Source organism: Myotis yumanensis, unplaced genomic scaffold, assembly GCF_028538775.1.
Source record: "Myotis yumanensis isolate MYYU_CA2020_CCGP unplaced genomic scaffold, mMyoYum1.0.hap1 SCAF_3, whole genome shotgun sequence".
Classification (NCBI taxonomy): domain Eukaryota; kingdom Metazoa; phylum Chordata; class Mammalia; order Chiroptera; family Vespertilionidae; genus Myotis; species Myotis yumanensis.
In genome coordinates this window covers 206,325,953-206,349,162 of record NW_027223754.1, presented here as the reverse complement: position 1 = coordinate 206,349,162, position 23,210 = coordinate 206,325,953, and the positions used below count along the sequence as shown (strand labels likewise).

Sequence of the window (23,210 nt, the reverse complement as noted above, 5' to 3'; positions counted from 1 at the left end):
TGGTGATTCCTGGAGCCGGTGTGAGAATCAAACAGGAAAGGCCGGGAAGTTGCCCGTACGGTGCCTGGCACACACTCAGCCCTGTGTCCCTTCTGTTTTCAGACGTTTCTGTGTGACGGCGACACTGGGCTTCCTATAGAGAGATCTGCTGTCAACAGGCAAGGAGCCTGGAGTGGAAACCGCCGGCTTCTCTCTGCCGACGCCCACAACCTTGTGCTCCCACAGACAGCCATGGCCACCAGGGAGGGCCTCCTCGGACAGGTCGCCTTGGTTCCGAGGCACTGACCCTGCCTCCAGGGACAGGTTCAGAGGGGCCTGATCTAAAGGGTCAGGGGAGACTCGGACACGGTGGCCATGGGCCTCCCCAGGGGCCAGGGGAGCAGAGCCTGCAGGGGACAGTGGCCTCTGGGAGGGGACGATGCTGGAGGGCTTCTCAGAGGAGGTGATCCCAGAGTTGGTCTTTGAAGGGTGAGCATGTTGTCCAGGTGGAGAAGCAGGTGCTCCTGGCAGAAGGACCTTCAAAAGCAAATGTCTGGAAACGGCCTGGGCGTGGCCTTCAATAGGAGCAGGGACCAAGGCAATGCAAGGAGGCAGTGAGCATCTGCTGTGCTCAGGGACTGTGCTCATTGCTTGGGACAGAAGGGTGACTAAGGGAAACATTTGGGGGCGTGTGTGGGGGGGATGAGAGAGGAATGTTGTGGGGACAAGCCCATGGGGTGGAGGGAGAAATTTACCCATAATCCCACTGTCTGTCTGTGGCCCGTTTTCCTTATAGAAACCTGAGGGAGGCAGGATGGGCTGAGTTGAGAAGGACCTGATGGGTCAGACCTGGGGTTGTTCCAGCAGGCAGGGCGGGGCCATCCCGCCGTGGTGCAGTTTGGGTAATGTGGTTGACCCTGAGTTTCTCAGAACTTGGGTATTTGCTTTCAGTTTTCCACAGACCCAGAAGGTGTTTGTGCAGACACAGCTGCCGAGTGGATGTGCACAGCTAAGACCAAGTGGGTCTTGTTCCAAATCAGCCAGAGGGAGAATCTTGGTAAGTTGGGAGGATAGGAGCCCCTCCCCCTTCTTCTCATCCTCACACTTTCTAAGACAAGGATTATTGTCGCTATTGTATAGATGACGGAACCAAAGATGGGGGTGTGGGGGTGGTAATGGTCCCAAGGGCACATGTAAGCAGTGGCATACCCGGATTGGAACCCAGTTTTGTCTGGGGGTTCCTTCCTCCCCCTGTGGCCATAAACAGCACAGAGAAAGGGGGACACTGCTCAGGTGGGTTCACAATGACCCCTCCAGCTCAGCACAGTCTTGGGCTAGCTGAGACAGGAGCCAGAGCCGCCAGGCGAAGGGGTTTGTTGGGGTGCTGTGGAGGAAGCAGAAGATGTGGGGGAAGGTAGGTGCATCCAATCCTCTGTCCTTGTGGCCTGGCTGCCCTGAGGCTGCCCACAAGGCTGCTGCTGAGGCTGATGGGGACAAAGGATTTCCTTTGAGATTTTGAGAATCCAGACATTGTTTCACCCACCCTTTGAGCTTAGTGCTGGGCCTTGTGGGGAAACTGAGGCCCTGAGAGGGGAATGACTTGCCCCGGGTGCCACGATGGGACACTGAAGAAGATGGGTGGGCTCTGCTCTTGGCCGGCCCTCAGTTGAGGACCCTGAGGGGACGGGAGACATAGGAGGTGGTCCTGTGTATCCAGAATCGGGGAGAAGCCCTGACCTAGAGTCTGAGACGGGCATGTGGCATGACCCAGTTTTTCATCTTTAAAAACCAACAGTCGCCAAAACCGGTTTGGCTCAGTGGATAGAGCGTCGGCCTGCGGACTGGAAGGTCCCGGGTTCGATTCCGGTCAAGGGCATGTACCTGGGTTGCGGGCACATCTCCGGTGGGGGGTGTGCAGGAGGCAGCTGATCGATGTTTCTCTCTCATCGGTGTTTCTAACTCTCTATCTCTCTCCCTTCCTCTCTGTAAAAAAAATCAATAAAATATATTTAAAAAACAAACAAACAAAAAAAAACCAACAGTAGACAAAGTACAGCTGGAGGAGTCTGAGCCCAGATCCCTGTGTCTGTACAGCAGAGACACACCTGGGAGCTGTTGCCTTATTCACACCACATCCCTCCTTAGCCCCCAGCACCAGGAGGTGTGGGCTCTACTCTGCCCTCAGGGGCTGCCTGACGCTGGGCAAGCCCCTTCCCTGAGAATGATTTGTTCCTGTGTCTCCCCATGTTTAAGAATTTGGGTTCAGTCTCTCCATGTTGATCCATAGGCTCCTGTGTGCTATGGACAGCGAGTCACCTGTGGTCCACGTACCTACTGCACACAGTGGCCCGGCCTCTCATGGTCTGCCTTGGCTGATGGTAGCCTTTGCGGTTTGTAATTTTTAAGAGGACAAATCAATCAAAGTTTCTCTTTATGGCTTCAGGAATTTGTGTCTTGATTAGCTATGTTTCCACAAGCCAGCATTAGTTTAGCATTTCTTCCTGCACATTTATAATTTTTCTTTCTATTTTACATTTAGATTCCTTTGGAATTGATTGATTGATTAATATTTTTGTTTTTAATCCTCACCTAAGGATATTTTTCCCATTGATTTTTAGAGAGAGCGGAAGGGAGGGAGAGAGAGGAAGAGAGGACATCAATGTGAGAGAGACACATGGATTTGTTGCATCCCACACCTGCCCTGTGCCCTGCCTGGCAGCTGGGATCCAAGCTGCAACTCAAGTCCCTGCCCTTGACCAGGAATGGAACCTGGGACTTTTCAGTTCATGGTTTGATGGTCCAACTGAGCCACTCCAGCCAGGGCTGTAGAAACATTTTGTTTCTCCTTCCTCTCCTCCTCTTCTTCATCTTCATCTTCATCTTCATCTTCATCTGTGTCTTCTTCCTCACGCAGGACATATTTAATGTGTACCTACAGCCTTCAAGGAGTCTCTGGTGCAGGAAGCAAATTGCCTGCTAGTAGTGGGACGGGCTGGACGGAGCTGGGCCTGAGCCCCAGACCTGCCCCCCCCACCACCACACCCTGGGGGAGGATCAGCTTTGGCATGTCCTGCTTAATGCCAGGTATCAAAATCAGATTTTCCCAGGGACCCATGTTTTTCACATTCCTCTCTTCCTCTTTCTCCTCACATATAAAAATACTAGAAGGCCAGTTCACCAATTCTTGTATGGCTGGGGTCTGGGAGGCCCAACCCTAATGGGGTCAGATCAGGCCTAGGCCTGTTGGGAGGAGGAGATGGCAGGAGGTTGGCCAGCTGGCCTGCTGATTGGCCTCCATCATGGCCGTGTGGCTGGTGGAAGCGCGGCAGGTGATTGGCTGGTGGGTCCCGCTCCGGATTAGGGTTGGGGGACTCACTGGGGACAGGGCAGGCCATGCGGAGAGGCTGTGGGAGTTGGGCCAGCTGGCCCTGGCCCCAAATGGGGTTGGGGGTGCCGACCAGGGGCCAGTGGCCTGGGGAGGGGCAATGGGGGTTGGCCAGCAAAGCTCTGCCACTGATAAAAGGGGTGAAGGGGGCCGATCTGATGTAGGGCTGGGTGGAGGGAGGGGCTGCGGTCCAAACAGGGTGTTGGGGGCCCAAAGAGGTGGGGCTGGCATGGGAGGGGCTGCAGGAGTTTGGCTAGCCATCCCTGCCCCCTATTAAGAAGTTTGGGGCTGTTTTCAGGGGTGAGGTGAAGGGGGGATGGGCTGCAGGAGGTTGGCTGGCCTGCCCTGCCCCCTATAGGGAGGTGTCAATCAGGGGCGGGCTGGCCAGGGGGAGGGGCTGCGGGCTGATCAGGGTGGGGGGGGGGCCCATTGGGGACAGGGCCAACTGGGGGAGGGGCTGGGGGCCAATCAGGATGGTGGGAGTGCATTGGTAGTGGGGCCACCCTGGGTGAGGGGCTTCAGGCCTATCGAGGTGGGGCCCGGCCGATCACGGGCAGGCCCGCCGGGAAGAGGGTCCGCAGGAGGTTGGCCTGCAGGCCCCACCCCTAATCAGGCCAGTTCGCTGGCCACAGTGGGCATCATAGCGACTGGTCATCAGTCATTCCTCTCGTTACCGATGCTGGCTTTTTATATATACAGATGACGGCTGCAGGAAGGAGACAGGAGGAAGTAAATGGAACTCCCAGAAAGCTGATAGAACTGTCAGAAGTACATTAAATCAGGGGGAAATTTGTGTGAAATCCGAGTCATAGTTTTTTCATCAAGATCGACAAGAAAACCAAATGGAGTGAAACTGGGGTTTGCTGTGTGGTCAAGAGGCTGGTTGTTCCCCTGTCATGGGACACGCCCAGGAGACGGGAGGGGCAGCACAGAGTAGAGTGGGCCACATGTTTACTGATACAAACGGTCCACAGGGCTAGGTCTGACCAAACAATGGAATCGATGTCCCCTCCCCTGAGAATCTGTCCTTTACATCATTTCCAACTGACATTCTCTTCCGCTTAGATCAGTAACATTCCCTCTGTACTTGCCAAAACTCTGGATCTACTTAGCAAATTCTCCGAAGAACAGACCTTGAAAAGCTCTGACTCCCCAGTCCCTCAGTGCTGGCACCATTTTGGTGCTCAGCCCATCGATTTCCAGATGGTCTAATACCTTTATACTTCTTTACAACTTTAGGCCTCTTACGTTCCTCCTTTGGCGATCCTAACACAAAGTTCTAAGGTTATTGGAGGAATTATTTGTAAAGTGGAGAGCAGTGGTTCTCAATCATTTTTTGGCCATGCCCCACCTAAGCATCTCTAAAATCCTGATGCCCTCCCCCTGTGACATATAATTCTTATTACTCAAAAATTGAACTCCCATTCACCTGGAGGAAGCCTAAATGACCATTAACATGGTCTAAGCAAGGTTCCAAAGAACATGGCATCCAGGGAAAAGAAAATAAAAGAATGAAAGGGCAGTTGAAGTTCTGAGGAAGAAATTACTAAGAAATTAAAAAAATTAATAATATGAAGTGATATGAGAAAATAGCACCTAAAGTTTCAAAACATGTCATAGAGAACTGAAATGCATCAATATGTCACAGTACATATTTAAATACTACTGTATATAAGGTCCATAGAACCATTAGGAAAGCAAAAAACTCACTGTTAATAACACATTCTCAAATTACACCCCTTAAAAAGCAAATTGTCCCCCTATAGGGCGTGTGCTCCTAGTTGGGAGCCACTTGTCTAGAACATTCTGGGACACAGCAAAGACCATGCAGGTCAGCCACCTTAGGATCAGCTATTAATATACCAAGTCCCTTGGCCTCTGTGTCAGGCAGGTCTCAGGAGGGGTAGTTGGTGAAGGCTGTTTTACCTTCTCAAAATAACCCCTAAAGGCAATCATCATTTGATTTCTTCCCTGTCTCCCAAGGCAAGTTAGTCCCAGAAGGAACTGAGAGAAATCCTCTCTACAGAAAGATGTTTCCATCATGACCGTTCATAGAACATAAATAACCCAGAGTGCTTTCTATTATTGCTAATTTGAGATTGAGAGAGAGAGAGAGAAACAATGATTGTTCACTTAATGATGCATTCATTGGTTGACTCTTGCATGTGCCATTCATATATGACTTGTATGTTTGAACCCACAACCATGGCGAACCAGAGTGAGTGAAGCTTTAACCAACTGAGCTACCCAGCCAGAGCCAGAGTGTGTTTTCACAGTGAAGGCCATAAGGCCTGACTGCCTTCCCTTTACCAATCTGTCCCATTTTGGGAAAACTCAGCCTCAACACAGGCCCATGATTACAGGATTGCCCCTCCCAAGTATCAACAAGTTGTTACTGACACTTCCTAGGAATGAGCCTTCCTAGGAATGAGACCACACTATCCAACCAAAAGGTTGGTCATTAATGCATCCTTCAAATTGATTTATGCTCAAAGCTGGAACTGTGGATGAATAAAGGCGTTCTATGCCAAGTACCCCCATGGGGTGATGCGATCATAAGCTCCTACCTGGGCAGGTCATGGTACGTGGTCACAACCCAGGCATATAACATTTTAGTAAAAACTTTGTTTTCCTTAAGCAAGCCCTGCCCATTGTTTCTAGGTGAACACACATCTGAAATAAACACCCTCAAGAGAGCACAATCTTGCCCAGCTGGTGTGCCGCAGAGGTTGGACATCGATCCATGAACCAAGAGGTCACTGGTTCCGATCCCAGTGAGGGCACATGCTCTGGATGTGGGCTCATTTCCCAGGAGGGGACGTGCAAGAGACAGCCAATGGATGCTTCTCTCTCATCGATGTTTCTATCTCTCTCTCTCTCATTCACCTCCTCTCTCTAAAATCATTAGACATACAGTACGTTTTAAAAAAGAGCACATTCTTGTTAACTATCCTGTCAGCCAATCCCTACCTGCTTTCTCCCACCTTCATGTAACCTTCCTTACATCCCCTCCTTCATTTCACATGAATAGATGTAGCTGAAAAACTGTATTCTCCAGAGCATTGGTGATGTTACTCAGTTTGGCTCAAATAAATTTCCTAAATATTCAAATATATATATATTTCTGCCTTAATACGGAAGGGGATTCTGGCCAATGTGCCCACATGCACGAAACTTTAGGACACTATGCTAAGTGGAATAAGCCAGTTTCAGAGGACAAATACTGTCTGATTCCACTTTTATGAGGCACTCAAATCCATAGAGATGGGAAGAAGAATGGCAGTTTTGAGGGAGAGTGGGCTGTTTAGTGGGTACAGAGTTTCTGTTTTGCAAGATGAAGAGTGTTCTGGAGAATGGTTGCACAATAATGTAAATATATTTAACACTATTGAATGGTTTTCTTAAAAATGGCTAAGGTGGTAAATTTTATGTTGTGCAGTTTTTTAACATAACACAAATTTTTTAAAAAGAGGTGTTTCTTTAAAAAATCACTACTGTGAAGTGGAAGATGGAAAAGATGAACACCTCATATCCTGTGAATATAAATATAAATTCTAATATTTAAATTCTAAATATAAATGTAAATTGGTCCTATTTGTTTGGATAGCAGTGAGGATCTAGGTTTGAAGAAATTTTTATATGGCGATATCCTCTGATCCAGTCATTCTACTTCTAGAAATATCTTAAGGGAAACAATATCAAATGCATACAAAACTTTTATGCAAGACGAGTGTTTTATTTACATGAAGAACTAGAAACAAGCTAAGGTTCACCAGTGGGCAGCAGAGAGACCGGGCAGTGTGAGGAGGGCTGGGCAGCCCACAGCAGGGCTGTAGGGATGGGGCCAGGACTTCAGGACCCCAGGGCCTTATGGGATGAGGGTCTTGCAGAAGCAAGAAGGGTGCAGGCTTGGGAAGCTACAGCTCCAGGAATTTATCACCACAGAGACTTGGCATAGGGTGCAAGACAACGTTTGGGAATGAAAAGTGTCATTTACAAGTAACACAGACCCATTAATGTTTTTGTATATAAAAGAGAGTCGAGCCTAGTCCTCACAAACACGGCATTGGGATCAGGAAGACTTGGGCCGGAGTCCTAGCTCTAGCACTACTGTGAGACTTAGGCTAACCCGAGTTTAGGTGAAAACCTAGACTTTGTGATGGTTTCCTCCACGTCCCAATGGGAGCCACCATGGCGCCCACCACGTGGAATGTGTGAGAGAATTTGGTGAGGGAACTCGTAAAGAGCCTGTGGTAGACACACCATCAATATTAGCTGAGTGATTAGTCAACACAAATGTCCTCAACCTCAAGTCATTTCCAAAACATTCCTTCCATCTTTTCTTCTGTGTCTGTTGTGATTGCTTCTTTGGTTTTTATTACTCCTCAGCTGTGTGTTTCCTTGTCTGATGGTCTTGTCCTTCTGTCCCCACAGGACAAGGGGACTGTCACTGGGCTTGGAGTGGGCTGGAGTGAGGTGAGTACCTTCTCTTAATTAGCAGCTGGCAGAGCCCAGCAGACAGGGAAACACAGTGGATTGATTCCGTCTGGCACTTGCAGCCTTCCTTCCCTGAAAGAAACTCCAGAGACAGAGCCTCTCGCTGCTCCCTGTTGCTCAGCTGGCTCACCTCCAACCCCACAACTTGTTTTCTCTTCCCCAAGGGTGAAGCAACACCTATTTCCAGCTGGACACAGACTGGTGAGCTGAAGGGAAAACTCTGAGATCCCAGTGCTGACACCATGACCTCAGAAGCTGACGGGATCTGCCCAGGTAGTCAGCTTCCTCCTCTCTAACTGGTTCCTGCTTATGATCTAGAATTAAGGGAAGCATCTCCAGGCTGGGTTAAGCTACACAGGAATCAAGAACCTCCCAGTGGATTGATGAGTGTCCCCGAACCCCCATGAGGGACCAATGGGAGTCCCCTCAACTAGGAGTCTGTGCGAGGGCCTCCTTCCTGGCTCTCTCCTCAGGCTGCTCACTGCCTCCCGTCCTCTGCAACTCATGCAATGTCTCCAACGAGGCCAGGACAGCCCATGGGAGGTGGGAATTTCTTGTTCACTGTACCTGGAGCCTGCTACCTCCTGGTGGAAACTTTCCCCTTCAAATACTGCCACCACCCACAGCTGTGCTGGGGCCCTGATCTGTGTTCCCAATTATAAACACCTGCGTACCAGGTGTGACTGTCTCAGGCAGGAACTTCTTCTGTTTATCTCAGATACCCCTGCAGAGGCCTGTTTTGTTATTTCCCACCCCCACCCACATCCTAGCCAACAAATACACAGATGCAGTGCTCTGGGTTCCCTCCATCTAATTCCAGGTTTCTTTTCTCCCTCAGTAGATGAAGCAAGAAATGGAAAAAACACCCCTCCACCCACCCAAATCAACACTGCTTTGCCTAGGCAACCAAGTCCCCCAACCACACACACACACACACACACAGGAGAGGAAAATACTTGTTCAGGTTGCAGCATAAGGGAGGAGAGGACAAATCAGAAACCAGCAGTTCCTGAGCAGGATCCGAGGTCCCCGAGGGAGGGCAGTAGCTGGTCCATTCCTGAGGATAAACAAGATGATCTCTTGCCCTGGCTGGTTTGGCTCAGTGGATGGAGTGTAGGCCTACAGACTGAAGGGTCCCAGGTTTCATTCCAGACAAGGGCACATATCCGATTGGGGGCTCTATCCCTAGCAGGGGGCATGCATGAGGTGGCCGAACAATATGATTCTCTCTCGTCATTGATTTTACTGTCTCTCTCTCTCCTTCTCCCTCCCTCTCTGAAATCAATACAAATATATATATACTAGAGGCCCAGTGCACAAAATTTGTGCACTGGTGGGGGGTCCCTCAGCCCAGCCTGTGCCCTCTTGCAGTCTGGGACTCTTGGGGGATGTAAACCAGTAGTTGCACATCTCTCTCGCAGTCCAGGACCCCTCACTCCTTACCTAAGCTGGCAGTCGAGAGGCTCCTGCCACCGCTGCTGCGCTCGCCAGCCATGAGCCGGTTTCTGGCTGAGCGGCACTCCCCCTGTGGGAGCGCATGACCACCAGGGGGCAGCTCCTGCGTTAAGCATCTGCCCCCTGGTGGTCAGTGAGCAACATAGCAACGGTCGTTCTGGTCGTTCTGCCATAACAGTCGCTTAGGCTTTTATTATATATATATATATATATATATATATATATATATATTTAAGAATGTGAAAAGACAAACTACAGAATTGAAGAATATTTTAAAAGGTAAAGAAAATTATTTCTTGTTTAAGAAGTGGGCCCGCATGGGGTCAGAGATGCCCACAGGGAGCTGTGGCCCCTGAGACCAGCCTGGAGGGGGGAGAGGTGATACTGATTGATCACAGGATTAGAGCTGAGGCTCCAACCCCCACCCACCTGAAGACACCTCTCCACTGCCCACATTGGAGCATCTGTGAGAAGCAGGAGGAATTCTCTTTGACTGGTAGTTTTACTCCATCAGTGGTGTGTGGTCTGAAATATTATTTTTAAACTAGTGTCCTGGTGCACAAAATTCATGCGTGGGAGGCGGGGGGTCTCAGCCCAGCCTTCACCCTCTCCAATTGGGGAGCCCTTGGGGGATGTCCGACTGCCAATTTAGGCCCGATCCCTGTGGGACATCCCTAAACCGGCAGTTGGCCATCCCTTTAGCAATCTGGGACCCTGGCTCTTAACCACTCACCTGCCTGCCTGCCTGATTGCCCCTAACTTCCTCTGCCTGCCTGCCTGATTAACCCTAACTGCTTCTACTTGCCTGATTGTCCCTAACTGCCCTCCCCTGCAGGACTGATCTTGCCTCCAACTGCTCTCCCTTGCCAGCCTGATCTCGCCCCTAACTGCTCTACCCTGCCGGCCTGATCTCCCCTAACTGCCTCTGCCTCGGACCCCACCACCATGGCTTTGTCCGGAAAGAAGTCGGATATCCAAAAGATGGCCAGTCTTACCTCGTCTAATTAGCATATTACCATTTTATTAGTATAGATTTGAAAAAGTCCCATAGGCAAACTATAGGGTAGAATGCAGAAATCACATGAATTTTTGAACTACAAGGGGGCTTCAACTTAATGTAAGAAAATGTCTGATGGTTGGCTTTGGATGCCACCTGTGAGCTTTCTGCTTCTTGGCTTTGGGCCTTCTTTTCCTGTCCAAGTTTCGCTTTCTTTTTCTGTGAAATAAGAATAATGTCCCTTGTGTGTATATGGCAGAAAACACATTTACATCCTGTCTCTGTGCACACAAAACATACATCAGTCCCCAGTCCCTTATCTGCATTTCCAGGGTCTCCAAATCCCTGAGAGTAACACTTTTTAAAAAATGTATTTCCCGGCCCTAACCAGTTTGGCTCAGTGGATAGAGTGACAGCCTGTGGACTGAAGGGTTCCAGGTTCGATTCCGGTCAAGGGCATGTACCTTGGTTGCGGGCACATCCCCAGAAGGGGGTGTGCAGCAGGCAGCTGATCGATATTTCTCTCTCATCAATGTTTCTCACTCTCTACTTCTCTCCCTTCCTCTCTGTAAAAATACTATATATATATATATAAATGTATTTCTCTGGATTTGTAGAGAGACTGAAAGTTAGGTAGTCCAGGGAGAGAGTTACATCAATTGGTAGCCCTACAGGAGCCCCTACCAGGGCCAGGGAACCTCAACTGAGGTATATGCCTTTGATCGGGAATCGAACTCTAAACCCTTTGGTCCTGGGGCCAATGCTATAACCACTGGGAAAAAGGAGCAGGATGAGGCACAGATCTTTTTTAAAGATCTTTTTCTTAATATATATATATTTTGATGAGAGAGAGAGAGAGAGAAAGAGAGAGAACTGGTGTCTTTCCCTCACTCCTAAGGATATCAGTCATAATGGATTAGGGTCCCACACTTATGACCTCATTTAACCTTAACTATAAAATACAGTCACATGGGCAGTCGGCTTCAAAATATACATTTTTGGGTACACAGTTCCATCCCTAGCACCAGACGACTCCCCAAAAGTACCCCAGATTAAGAAAAAAAAAGTCGCCAGGTGACAGCCGCTCAGGAAGATGAACATTTATACTCACTTGTTTATACTCAATTCCATTTCCATTCTACCAGGATTTCTTATAACCTTATCCTTTTTTCTTTCCTTCTAGAGGGCAAAGACTTTGTTCATGTTGTTGAGTATTTAAATGACCCAAGGAACAAAGAGAAACTGCAACGCCTGCTGAGTGATAAATCCTGGGAGGTATTTGTGGCTGCGGCCAAGCTGTCCAGGTAACCTCCAGGGGATGCCTGTATTGTCACCCCTCTCTCCCCTGCATCTAGATTCTTCTGGCAGGCACACTCCTCCAGGCTGGGTTCTGAGCTTGGGGTTGAAGAAGTTACTTCTCAACAGTCCATGAGGAACATTTCCTTCATATCATTCGTTGGCAGAGAATGGCCTCAGGTTGACAAGAGATGAGGCCTGCAGGTGGAAGGTTACGTGACCTTGGGCCTGTTACTTAACCTCTCTCTGTCTTACTCATCTGTTCTATTTCATTGTGAGGAGAATAGGATAATGCATGTAAACTGTTTAGCCTAATGACTGACACCTAGTAGGTGGGCAGTTGACATGAACTTTTAAAAAGATGCTTGGAATAGACAGGGCCCAAGTGACTTCCTGTTGGACGTGAGAGCCACACAGGACTTCCTGTGGGACAAGCCAGAAAATTCCTGGCACAGTTTGTGTCCCTGGGGATTGTGGCTAGAGAGCCTGCTCTCCCTAAGAAAGGGATTGTACAGACTCTGCAGGTTCCTGCTGGCCTGGAAGACGAAGAGCTGCAGTGAAGCTGCACCATGTTGGGTTGAATCCTGAGTGTATCTATGCCCGGCTCTGGGGCTCTGGGCTTATGTCATCTTATGTCATCTCCCTCTTCAATGCAACAGCAAGTCCATCTGATAGGACTATGGTGAAGGCCTTGGGGTGAACTGCAGGGTCAAGGCTGAGGAAGCAGGTGCAGTCATCCTGTCTGGAGACCCAGAGAGGCCTGGAGCAGGGTCAGAGCCCGGCATCTGGATGGAGCAAGGGTGGTCCAGGTGGGAGGATGGTAGGAAGGCTTGGCAGTAGGGCTGGACTATAGTGAAGCACCTGAGGCACCTGGGCACAGGACTGAGGAGGCCAGGGGCATAGTGGAGGGCCATGGGGGGGCGGGCGGGGTGGGGGGAGTGGGAGGACACATTTCTTCCTTCCCTGATTTGATCCCATTTTTGCTGGGGGCAGAGGGCCCTGGGTGAATATATCCTCCAACCCTGTCTGTGAGCCGGAGGGCCCCTGACCTCCCTGTGGGACCCTCTGCTATTCTCCATGGAGTAACCCAGACCAGAGGGAAGGCAGTGTGGCTTACTGACCCCTTCAAGTCAGAATGGGGCCTGCCAATGTGGTGTAATCTGAGAGATTCCAGGTAGATGCACACGTTCCCACCATAGAGGACAGAGCTTCCTGCACCAGCTCATGCAATCGTAGGTCTCAGCCTCAGTGATTCACAAACATGGTTCTTACAGTGCATTGTGTCTTAGGAGGTTCCACAAAGTTGGACATGGCCTTGATGTGTTCCCATGTGATGCTGTCAGCAGCTAAGGTGTGAGTTAGGCTGGTGACACCTGAGATGTGGGGGTGCTGGATGGTTGGCTGGAGAGTCAGGGGAACCAAGGTTGGTAGCAGATCCAGGTTCCCTGTCAATTGGGAAAGCGGCTGGACCCAGTGGCCTTCAGCCAGGAAGGTCAAAGGCATCAGGCGTGGCAGAGAGCAGGTGCTAGGCACAATCATCATTACTAGTAAGTTCCCTCCTAGCTCTGAGGTTTTGGTTGTTCAATTTTAAGTTCCCAGAATCGCTGAGAAGAAAAGTCTGAGTGCACATTCCCCAAGACTGCCCTCCCTTTTGACACCACCTGCATATTTTGGGGGTTCCCTGAACCACCTCAGGATCAAACCACAGTCCCAGTTTATTACGGGGAAGGACACAGTTCCCAGTCAGCCAAAGGGAGAGATGCATGGGGCGGAGGCTGGGCAGGTTTCAACCGCGAGGCCTCCATTGTCCTCAGGACGCACCACCGTCCTGTATTCAACAAGCCCATGAGGCCTCGCCAGGCAGGGAAGCTCACCCTGAGGTAGACAGGAGTTATTCTGACACTGAAAATGTAAGGAAGACCTTTCCCAGGATGACCATGCAGTTCATGGGAAGACCCTCATAATAGGGGAGAGATTGGGCTCAACTCTGAAAATAGCAAAGGCAGCTGGGGAATTATAGCCAGGCAGCAGAGTGAGGGGATTGGTGGGTGGGAAATGACTGAGAGGAGGTATCCAGGCCAGGGAGATTCTTGCTAAACTAACCTAAGAGGTCAAGCAAGGACTTATGCATCAAAGTTCGGGGATGAGAAATTTGATGAGATCTATCCAAGGTGATCAGACATTAAAAGTGTGGGGATTCTTGCCTGTCCAGCATGGCTCGGTTGGTTGAGCGTCATTCTGTGCACTGAAAGGTTGCCGGTTTGATTCTTGGTCAGGGCACATACCTGGATTGCATGTTCTATCCCTTGTCAGGGTACTCAGTGGTTAGAATGTTGGCCCAAGGACCAAAGGGTTGTGGGTTCAATTCCAGTAAAAGGCATGCAATTCGGATGCAGCTTCGATACCCAACTCTGTCTTGGCCTGAGCAGGAGGCAACCAATCAATGAGTCTCTTTCACATCATGTTTTTTTTCCCTCTCTCTCTCCCACATGCTCCCTCCCTTCCACTCTCTCTAAGAAACCAATGAAAAAATATTCTCAGGTGAGGACTATATATATATATATATATATATATATATATATATATATATATATAGTGGGGGAAGGCAAGAGTCTCGCTAAACTGACTTCCATGTTCCAAGGACAGAACATGGAAGGCCAAGGTCAAGGCCTAGTTGAAAAGAGGGCTCAGAAGAGCCTGATGCAAATATGGCAGAGTCTCAGTGTGCAGAGGGTTATTGGGGTGCTATCGCATGCTGCCCACATATCTGACCTGCAGCCTCTAGCCTGCAGGGCTAACTAATGCCTTTTGTCTCTAGTTCCTTCATCGGCAGAACTGATACCACATGCCCCAAAGGCTCCTTCATACATCACCTTGTCAGCCTGGCCAGGGGCCAAATGCCAGGCAAGCAATGACATGGCTACCAGTCAGGGCATCTTCGACCCTAGAGATCACTCCCAGTAGCCAAGGGAAAGGGCAGACCTCTCTGTGGTCAGCTTAAGTCTCCCCCACACTCTGAGATTGTCTGGGTGAGGGTCTATCTCCTCTCCCTGCCCCCCTCCCCCCCTCCTGCTTTTCCTTGTTCATCCCTGGAGTTCCCACTCTACAAAGACTTTGATGGTGATGGGTCCACCTGCCCTTGAGTGAGAAGCCGTCTTTATAAAATACTTACCACTTAATTCCTGGCTGGTGTGGCTTGGTGGTTGAGTGTCCACCTATGAACCAGGAAGCCAGGGTTTGATTCCTGGTTGGGGCAGGTGCTCGGTTTGTGGGCTAGATCCCCATTGGGGGGTGTGTGGGATGTGACTGAATCCATAATTCTCTCTCATCATTGATGTTTCTATCTCTCCCTTTCCCTTCCTTTCTGTAATCAGTAGAAATACATTAAAAAACAATACTTTCCACTGAAGAGCACCCCAAAAGTATTTTCCATATTTATTCTCTGTCTCAATAAGTACTATGGAGCATCTGCAAGATACAAAATATGTATTAACATTGAAAGAAAAATACATTCGTAAAATTCTTTTCTATTTGACTTAGAGTCAAAGCTCTATGATTATGCATCATGGGTCTTATTGGGCCCATTTTACGGAAGATCAACCTGCCTTGGTTAATCACCTGACCTTCATGATTACAGGGATAAGGCAGATGCACTCTATGAAGCCTTGAGCCAGCTGGGAAGTCGCGGGGCCTTGGACCAGCTGCACAGGGAGAGGTTTATGAAGGAGTTTCCTCAGGTGAAACAGGACCTTGAGAAATGCATACGAAAACTCTATGCATTTGCATATGGTTTTGACAAGGTGCACAGGGACTGCACCATCACCCACGTGGCGGCCACTACCACCAGCATTGTGTCTGACATTCTGAACATCGTTGGCCAGTCTCTGGCATCTACGAACGCAAAAGCTAGTCTGGTGGTCTCGACAACTGGGAAGGGACTGGGGGCAGCAGCTGCTGTGACCAGTGAGATAGCCAGCTTTGTGCAAGACTTTAAAAACGAGTCAGCCAAAGCAGAAATCAGGAGCCTACTGTCAACTGGCAGCAACAAACAGAATATGTTTGAGGACGTTGTACGTCACAGGAAACCCCAAGCTGATGTCTTAGCAGAGAAGTGCCTCCAACCCCTGCAAGACCTTGTGAACAATGCCGAAGCCTGCAACGTGGCCTGGACCAAACCTCACTTAGCAGCCGAGGCCAAGAGCTTCCTGCGCACGGGGGCAACCTCAGACGAAAGCAGCGCACAGCTGCAGCAAGCTTTTGGAGGCAGTGCTCTGGCCATGACCAAGGAAGCCAGGATAGATGGTATAACCACTTCTGGCTTATCCTTAGTGAAGGATAGCGTCAGGCTTGGGCTGGAGTCATGGCGCTTGCATAAGGGGCAAAAGACACAGTCAGCTGAAGAGTGGAGGCAGCAGGCCCAGGAGCTGGAGGGATGGCTGAGGGAACTCAGCCACATACACAACATTGTACAGAAGGCAGAGCTGGGGCGGCGCAGCAAGCTGGTCCGCAAGGAGATAGAGGAGATCATCAGGTCCAAGGACAATGAAGGCATGAGTGTGAGTACCCGGAGGGCCAGCACGGAGGCTTGGTGGGGGAGTGGACACTGAGGCAGGGCCCTCGGGGACCTCTTGTCCCTCTGCTCCTGACTCGGTTTCCCTCGTTGGCAGGTGCGTGAGCGGAAGAAGTCAAAGCGGACCCTGGAGCAGCAGGTGGAGAAGATGAAGACCCAGATGGAGGAGCAGGAGGATGAGCTTCAGGCCACCGAGGATGCCAAGCAGGGGAACCTGCAGGCCATGAAGGCCCAGTTCAAGCGGGAACTGCAGGGGCAGAATGAGCAGAGCGAGGACAACAAGCAGCTGGTCAGACAGGTGCGTGTGGCCCTCCTCCTCCAGGGTCAGGGCCCTCTCGGCCTCTGGGCAGAGGTGGGCATGAAATCCCCCACCCCACCAGGTTTCCACAGGCGTCCTCTCTCCTTCCTCTACCTGGATGGTGGAAGGCTCCCTGGCCATGTCTTCCAGTCCTCCGTCCTGGGGAAGTGGGGGAATCAGTGACCATATCAGGATTTTTTCTGTCAGTAATTTTCCTTGGCTCCTGAGCCCCATGGATTCACAGAGCTAGGCCAAACCCACCTGGGCTCAGAGCTGGCCTAGGGTCTGTGTGTGGGTCTGGCCTCCAGAGCTGTCGGCATCTCCCCCAGGTGCGGGAGATGGAGGCAGAGCTGGAAGACGAGAGGAAGCAGCGCTCACTGGCAGTGGCCGATCGGAAGAAGCTGGAGGTGGACGTGAGGGACCTGGAGGACCGCCTGGACTCAGCCAACAAGAACCGCGACGATGCCATCAAACAGCTGCGGAAGCTACAGGTGAGGTCAGGGCCGACCACAGCAGATCTGGCCACACACGGAGGTGCTGGGATCAGCGTGGGGCTGGGAGGCTAGTGGGGAGGCCCGGGAACGCGGATGTGCCGCCTTCCCCTGTCCCAAGAAGGTCTTGGTGCCCTCAGCCTGTCTCACAGACGGAGGCTCAGGCCCAGTGGTTAAGTGGGAACAAGCAGTCTGAAAGCTACTTGACCACGATCTGTAGGATTAAAACAGACGGCAGGCGAAGAAGAAAGGAAGTGTGCCCCTGCGTGTGGTCGGGATAACCTGGCAGAGTAGCAGGTGTCAGGGGTGGGGGGCAGGTAGGGAGGGGGGATGGGGCCAGAGCACAGGATTCAAGCCAACAGGCAGTTGTAGGAAGTGAAACACGAGCCACGTGGGTCCTATGGACACAGTGACTGACGCTGCCCAGGGTATGCTTCGTAGATCCTGACGGTCAACAAGTTTAAAACTGTGTCGGGCAGCGATTCTCAATCCTGTTCTCTGGGCAACGTAAGCTAATCACTAACTTTCTGTAGCGCACCATAAGATATATTAAATTTTTGCTGATCTGGCCAAAAAAAGGTATAATCTTGATTCATTCACATGATACAGCTATGGTTATATTGGCTGTTGTCATTTTTTCATTTGAGGGAAAAGAGGTCAGTGCCCCTGTCTAAATAGTCACGTATGGCATGTTTTAAAAATTCATGTGGCACAGGTTGAATGTTGCTGGTGTCAGGTAAAGGAACATTTTGTCTTTAGTTACTGTTTTGCCCTTTTAGTTAAGCTGGTTCCCTGTGGTGTCAAGAAAAAGCCAGTCACAAGCCCCTGCTGGCGGTTGTCTCTGGGATGGGGTAGAAGGTGGGAGGTGAGGTGGGGTGGACATGGGTGGCCACTGGGGTCAGGGTGCTGGTACCAAGCGTCTCCTCCCCACCCCCAGGCCCAGACGAAGCACTACATGCGCGAGCTGGATGACAGCCGAACTTCCCGCGAGGAGATCCTGGCGCAGGCCAAGGAGAACGAGAAGAAGCTGAGGAGCATGGAGGCTCAGATAATTCAGCTGCAGGAGATGGTCCGGGGCCAAGGGGGCACTCGGGGTCCCTGCCCTCAGGCCAGCAGGCAGCAGCGCAGGGCCTCCATGGGGCCAGCTTTGGGCAGAGCTAAAAACGAGCGATGGGAACTCCACGAAGTAGTTGCGGGTGGTTCTTTAATTTTGCTTTTCTGTTTAATTGTTTTTTTAAGTGTATATTTCTTTTAATTGATTTCAGAGAGGAAGGGAGAGGGAAAGAGATAGAGCATCAGTGATGGGAGAGATCATTAATCCACTGCCTCCTGCACGCCCCTACTGGGAATTGAGCCGCAACTGGGCATGTGCTCTGACCGGGAATCGAACCATGACCCCCTGTTTCATAGGTCGATGCTGAACCACTGATCCACACTGGCCCACCTATTTTTAAAGCCTGTGGGAGAAGGGAGAGGGCGGTGCACCCGGCAGTTGCTTTGGAGATATCTGATGGTGCGGTTTTCACAGCCCCATCCGCACCCCTGCCTGCCACTCCCCACCCCTCCTGTGCTGGAAACTGATGAACTTGAGGCTCCCTCCTCTCCTCCTTTGTTCTGGGCAGAGTGCCTTTCAACTTACAATCATTAATCGAGATAAATTACTCCATTTCCTATTTTAAATTGACATCCAAAATCTGGCAACTCTGAGAATGTGCCCAGTTCGCTTACACATTGTATGTTCACTAATAATTAAACACAGTGCATTCGTCTTGACTTCAACACAAAGATACTAACATTATGGGTTTGAGTTTTGTCATCTTTATTCTTAGTCCTGACCCTACGTTGACATTTGTTCCTCATTCGGGGCCCAATTTTGCCACCTGAGGAAAGACAAGGAGGCTGTCCCCTGAATGATGCCGGTAGCCTGGCAACAAAGGCTGAGGCCAGTGGCCAATTCCTGTGAGGTTGGCAGGTGCTGTTGGCATGGAGTGCAGTGCCCTGTGCTCTGCAGCCCAAGGTGCCCATCAGTGATCCACTGTGATGATGGCACCAGCCTCCTGGGTTACATGCTCCTGCCCACTCCCACTGCCCTATAAACAGGAGGACAGGGAGATGGGGGTCCCTGTTCTGGACACTAAACTCTTCGTATCCAGCGTGTCTGAGCCAAGCTCCCCTCCCCATGTGTTGGAGAGACTGGGCCGGGCCGGGTGAGGGTGCTGGCCGAGTTCCTCCAGCTGGTGACTCCTCCAGCCTCCACCAGGCGATGCTGGTGGCAATGCCAGACCCCTTTCCCTGTGATTTTGGGGTTCCTTTCCCCCTGAGTGGGGGTTCTCCTCACAGTAGGCTGAGATGGCTTATTGACCAAAGAATTTGTCCAAGACCCCACCTCTAAGCTATAGTCATCCCAGGTGACCTTTCTTGTGACGTTGGGGGTCCAGCTGAGCGCTACTTAATAGTCACTGGGTCTTTTGGGTCCCTAAGTGGGGTGATCTCAGCTCATGCCAAGAGGTGCCCATCTCACCTCATGTTGCTTTGTAGCCCCCACCCCGGTTGTTCAGCCAGGAGACCGTGTTCACTGAGGCCACGTCCGTCTGGGGTCCTTTCTGCGTTCTTATCAGAGGGCCCTTTGGACAACAGGACTCCGCTCCTGTGGGTCTGGGTGACTTTGAGCCTCGCAGGGGGTGTGGGGTGTCCAGCGGCAGTCAGGCCAGTGAAAGGGGAGGAACCAGGAGGAAGGCAGGTTACAGGAAAAACAAGACAAAAATAACTGTAAACAGGGCCAGAGGCCAACTGTGACACTTGCTGGGAGTCTTGGCCCCTCCCCTGAGTTGCCTGATGCAAGGCCCGCCTCTCCCCTCACCTTGGCTTCCTCTTCTCTGAAACCAGCCCTTTGCTGGGGGATCATGTCAGGCTCTGCTGTGTGGTCCTCATGCAGTACCATCATCACTCTGCCGCCCCTCCCTGAGGAGGGGGGAGGTGGCTGTGGCAACTCAGGGACATTGGTCCCGGATGAGCAGGCCTCATGGAGGGGCCATGTTGGCCTCTGGGGTCCACGCCCAGCCCCGCCTTGTGGGGTGGGGTGGGGGCAAAGCTGAAAGGCCCATGAGCTGCACCACTTATAGCAGCGGTTCTCAACCTGTGGGTTGCGACCCCTTTGGCGGTCGAACGACCCTTTCACAGGGGCCGCCTAAGACCATCCTGCATATCAGATATTTACATTATGATTCATAACAGTAGCAACATTACAGTTATGAAGTAGCAAAGAAAATAATTTTATGGTTGGGTCACAACAATGGAACTGTATTTAAAAGGCCAGAAGATTGCCCTAACCGGTTTGGCTCAGTTGATAGAGTGTCGGCCTGCGGACTCAAGGGTCCCAGGTTCAATTCTGGTCAAGGGCATGTACCTTGGTTGCAGGCACATCCCCAGTAGGGAGTGTGCAGGAGGCAGCTGATTGATGTTTCTCTCTCATCAATGTTTCTAACTCTCTATCCCTCTCCCTCTCTGTAAAAGAATCAATAAAATATATTTTAAAAAAAAAGAAACAGGAGGGAAATGGTTCTGCCTATAAGTCAGTGGTTCTCAACCTCCTGGCCTTTTAAAAAATATATATATTTTATTGATTTTTTACAGAGAGACCACTGAGACAGGAGCCAGTGACCCCAAAGGAAGTAGGGTGTGGGGGGATGTGAGGGGGATGTGGAGGAGGCAGGGGAGGTGGATGTGGGGTGTGGGGGGAAGCAGAAAAGGTGGGGGATGGTAGGTGAGTAAGAGCCTCTGTTCCTTGCGGCCTGGCTGCCCTGAGGCTGATGGGGGCAAAGGATTTCCTTTGAGATTTCAAATGCTGACATTGTTTCACACACCCTTTCAGCTCAGTGCCGGGCCTTGTGGGAAACTGAGGCCCTGAGAGGGGAATGACTGGCCCGGGTGCCACACTGAGACCCTGAGCAGGAGGTGGGTGGGCTCTGCCTCCCTGCTCTTGGCGGGACTCGCTCATAACCATGGGGGATGGGCGACGTAGGAGGTGGTCCTGTGGGTCTGAGCTGGAGGAGACTGAGCCCAGATCCCTGTGTCTGTACAGCAGAGACACACCTGGGAGCTGTTGCCTTATTCACACCACATCCCTCCTTAGCCTCCAGCACCAGGAGGTGTGGGCTCTACTCTGCCCTCAGGAGCTGCCTGACGCTGGGCAAGACCCTTCCCTGGGAATGATTTGTTCCTGTGTCTCCCCATGTTTAAGAATCTGGGTTCAGTCTCTCCATGTTGATCCGTAGGCTCCTGTGTAGTGTAGAGAGTCACCTGTGGTCTCTGTACCTACTGCACACAGTGCCCCGGCCTCTCAACCACTGATGGTAGCCTTTGCTGTCTTTAATTGTTAAGAAGTCAAATCGGTCACAGTTTCCCTTTATGGCTTCTGGGATTTGTGTTTTGATTAGCTAGGTTTCTAAAACTCAACATGAGTTTTAACATTTCTTCCCCCAGGTTTATAGTTCTCCTGTCGGATTTACTTTTAGATTCCTCTGGGATTGACTGATTTTGGAGGAAGCTTTTGTGTTTGTTTTATTAATCCTCAGCGGCGGATATTTTTTTCCATTATTTTTTTGTGTTTTTTTTTTTTTGTTTTTTTTTTTAGAAAAGCAAAACAACAGGTAGCAAGTTTTAATATGCCTGGGTATTGATATAAAATTTTTAAAAAATCAGTGTTACAGCTCCACTTCTCAAAAATTAACATTTACAATTGTAGTAAAATAAAGTTTCACAGAGTTAAATTTCCTAAATGCTTCATTTCAATATTAATCTAAATTTTTACGGTCTACCAAAACGTATTATTTCATCTATTTTATTTTTAAAGCATTGGTGCTCTTAAGTGAAATGTTTGTTAGCATGCAGCCCCAATACATAAAATAGAAAGAGAAGCTGTTCTAGTTGGGGGGGGGGGGGGGGTGTGCTTCCAGAGGGGGCCTCACACTTCCCTACATGTCACCTCTTAAAACTCTTAGGGCCCTGAGCATAGTCTGAGCACCATGGTATTAAAATAGCAACAAACATTAAATAAGATTTCATTGACAAAGAAAAACTAGGAGGTTCATTCAGTAACCAACACTTTTAACCCTCTGCTTTTCCACGTTTTTCTGCAGTTTCACTTTAGAAAATTCTTTGGACACCAATTATTTGAAATGCAGCTATATTGAGCAGAAATTGTATTTCTACACCTGGGAAATTACAAGATCAATGCTGCTGAACAGGATCCAATGAGAAGGATTTTCAAAAACTGTTTTAAGGCAGTTCATTGTTCATACTAATAAAAATAAAAAATTTCTCATTAATAAAGCCCCAAAGCCAAGATAGTTCTTGGGAAGATGAAGCATCCCAATAAGTGAAAGAGGGATTCTAAGTAAATGTAACGTCATGGGGCCCGAGGATAAACGTCCAAACAGCAGAGAAAATGTCCAAACAACACCCACATGGTCCCATGAGATGGGGTGAGCACAGGAACAGCTGGGCTGTGGAGATGTGTGCACAAGGAGACTGATTAAAGATGGGAAGGCTGTGTTGGACCCCACTGGGCACAGAACCACAATGAAAGCATCTACTTAAGGCTATGAGTGGTTAGAGTTATTAACAACACAACAGGGAAGGTCAGGAGACACGTGGCCTTGTGGTTAGCTGGCAGGGCTTGCTCATTAAGGACCTTTCCAGAGACTTATCCTAGATAGTTTATTCATTTCACAAGCATTTCTATAGATTTCACACTAGTGTAGTGCTTAGACTGTGCCAGGCTGTTCTACGCATTTAATCCTCATAACAACCCTATGAGGTGGTGAGAGGCGCCAATATAATCAGGTCAGAGAGGTCAAGGAACAAACGGCACCAGAGCGTTACCAGAGTGTTACATTTAACAAGCACCAGAGCAATCAGGAAGGTTAGGAGGGGGAGATGGAACAATCAACCTTTATGGGACACAGCTGCAGCCAGGGAGGTTACGGAGATGGCTGCAGCCCGGGAGTAAACTGAAAAGCAAGCAACCTGATAAGAAAGTGGACAGGCATTAATTCACAACGGCGCAAAGATTCCCAGAAGAGTGACCCCTTTGCTTCCCCCGTTTGCTCCCCCCGTTAGCTAGAAAAAGTATATAATCTATGCCTGAACCCTTAGTCGGGGCTCACGGCCGCTGCTCTGCCGCGTTCAGAGTGAGTTGTTGTGGGCCCCAACATGTTGGAAGCTAAATAAACCCCTTGCGT

At 50.1% G+C, this 23,210-nt stretch overlaps 1 protein-coding gene across 2 annotated transcripts; it reads left to right on the top strand.

The window, feature by feature from the left end:
* The first annotated feature begins 947 nt into the window (after positions 1 to 947).
* On the top strand, positions 948 to 23,202 carry LOC139005762 (apolipoprotein L2-like). Of its 2 annotated transcripts, XM_070407972.1 has the most exons (9): positions 948 to 1,036; positions 7,799 to 7,840; positions 8,026 to 8,134; positions 11,497 to 11,617; positions 15,247 to 16,165; positions 16,277 to 16,477; positions 16,807 to 16,968; positions 17,906 to 18,037; positions 22,107 to 23,202. In XM_070407972.1, the coding sequence occupies exons 3-9, from the start codon at positions 8,104 to 8,106 to the stop codon at positions 22,158 to 22,160; spliced, it is 1,620 nt and encodes a 539-aa protein (XP_070264073.1). In that variant the 5' UTR covers positions 948 to 1,036; positions 7,799 to 7,840; positions 8,026 to 8,103; the 3' UTR covers positions 22,161 to 23,202. The 2 variants fall into 2 exon arrangements, with proteins under 2 accessions (XP_070264073.1, XP_070264072.1); XM_070407971.1 differs by lacking the exon at positions 22,107 to 23,202 and having other exon boundaries at positions 17,906 to 18,762.
* Positions 23,203 to 23,210: the final 8 nt, after the last annotated feature.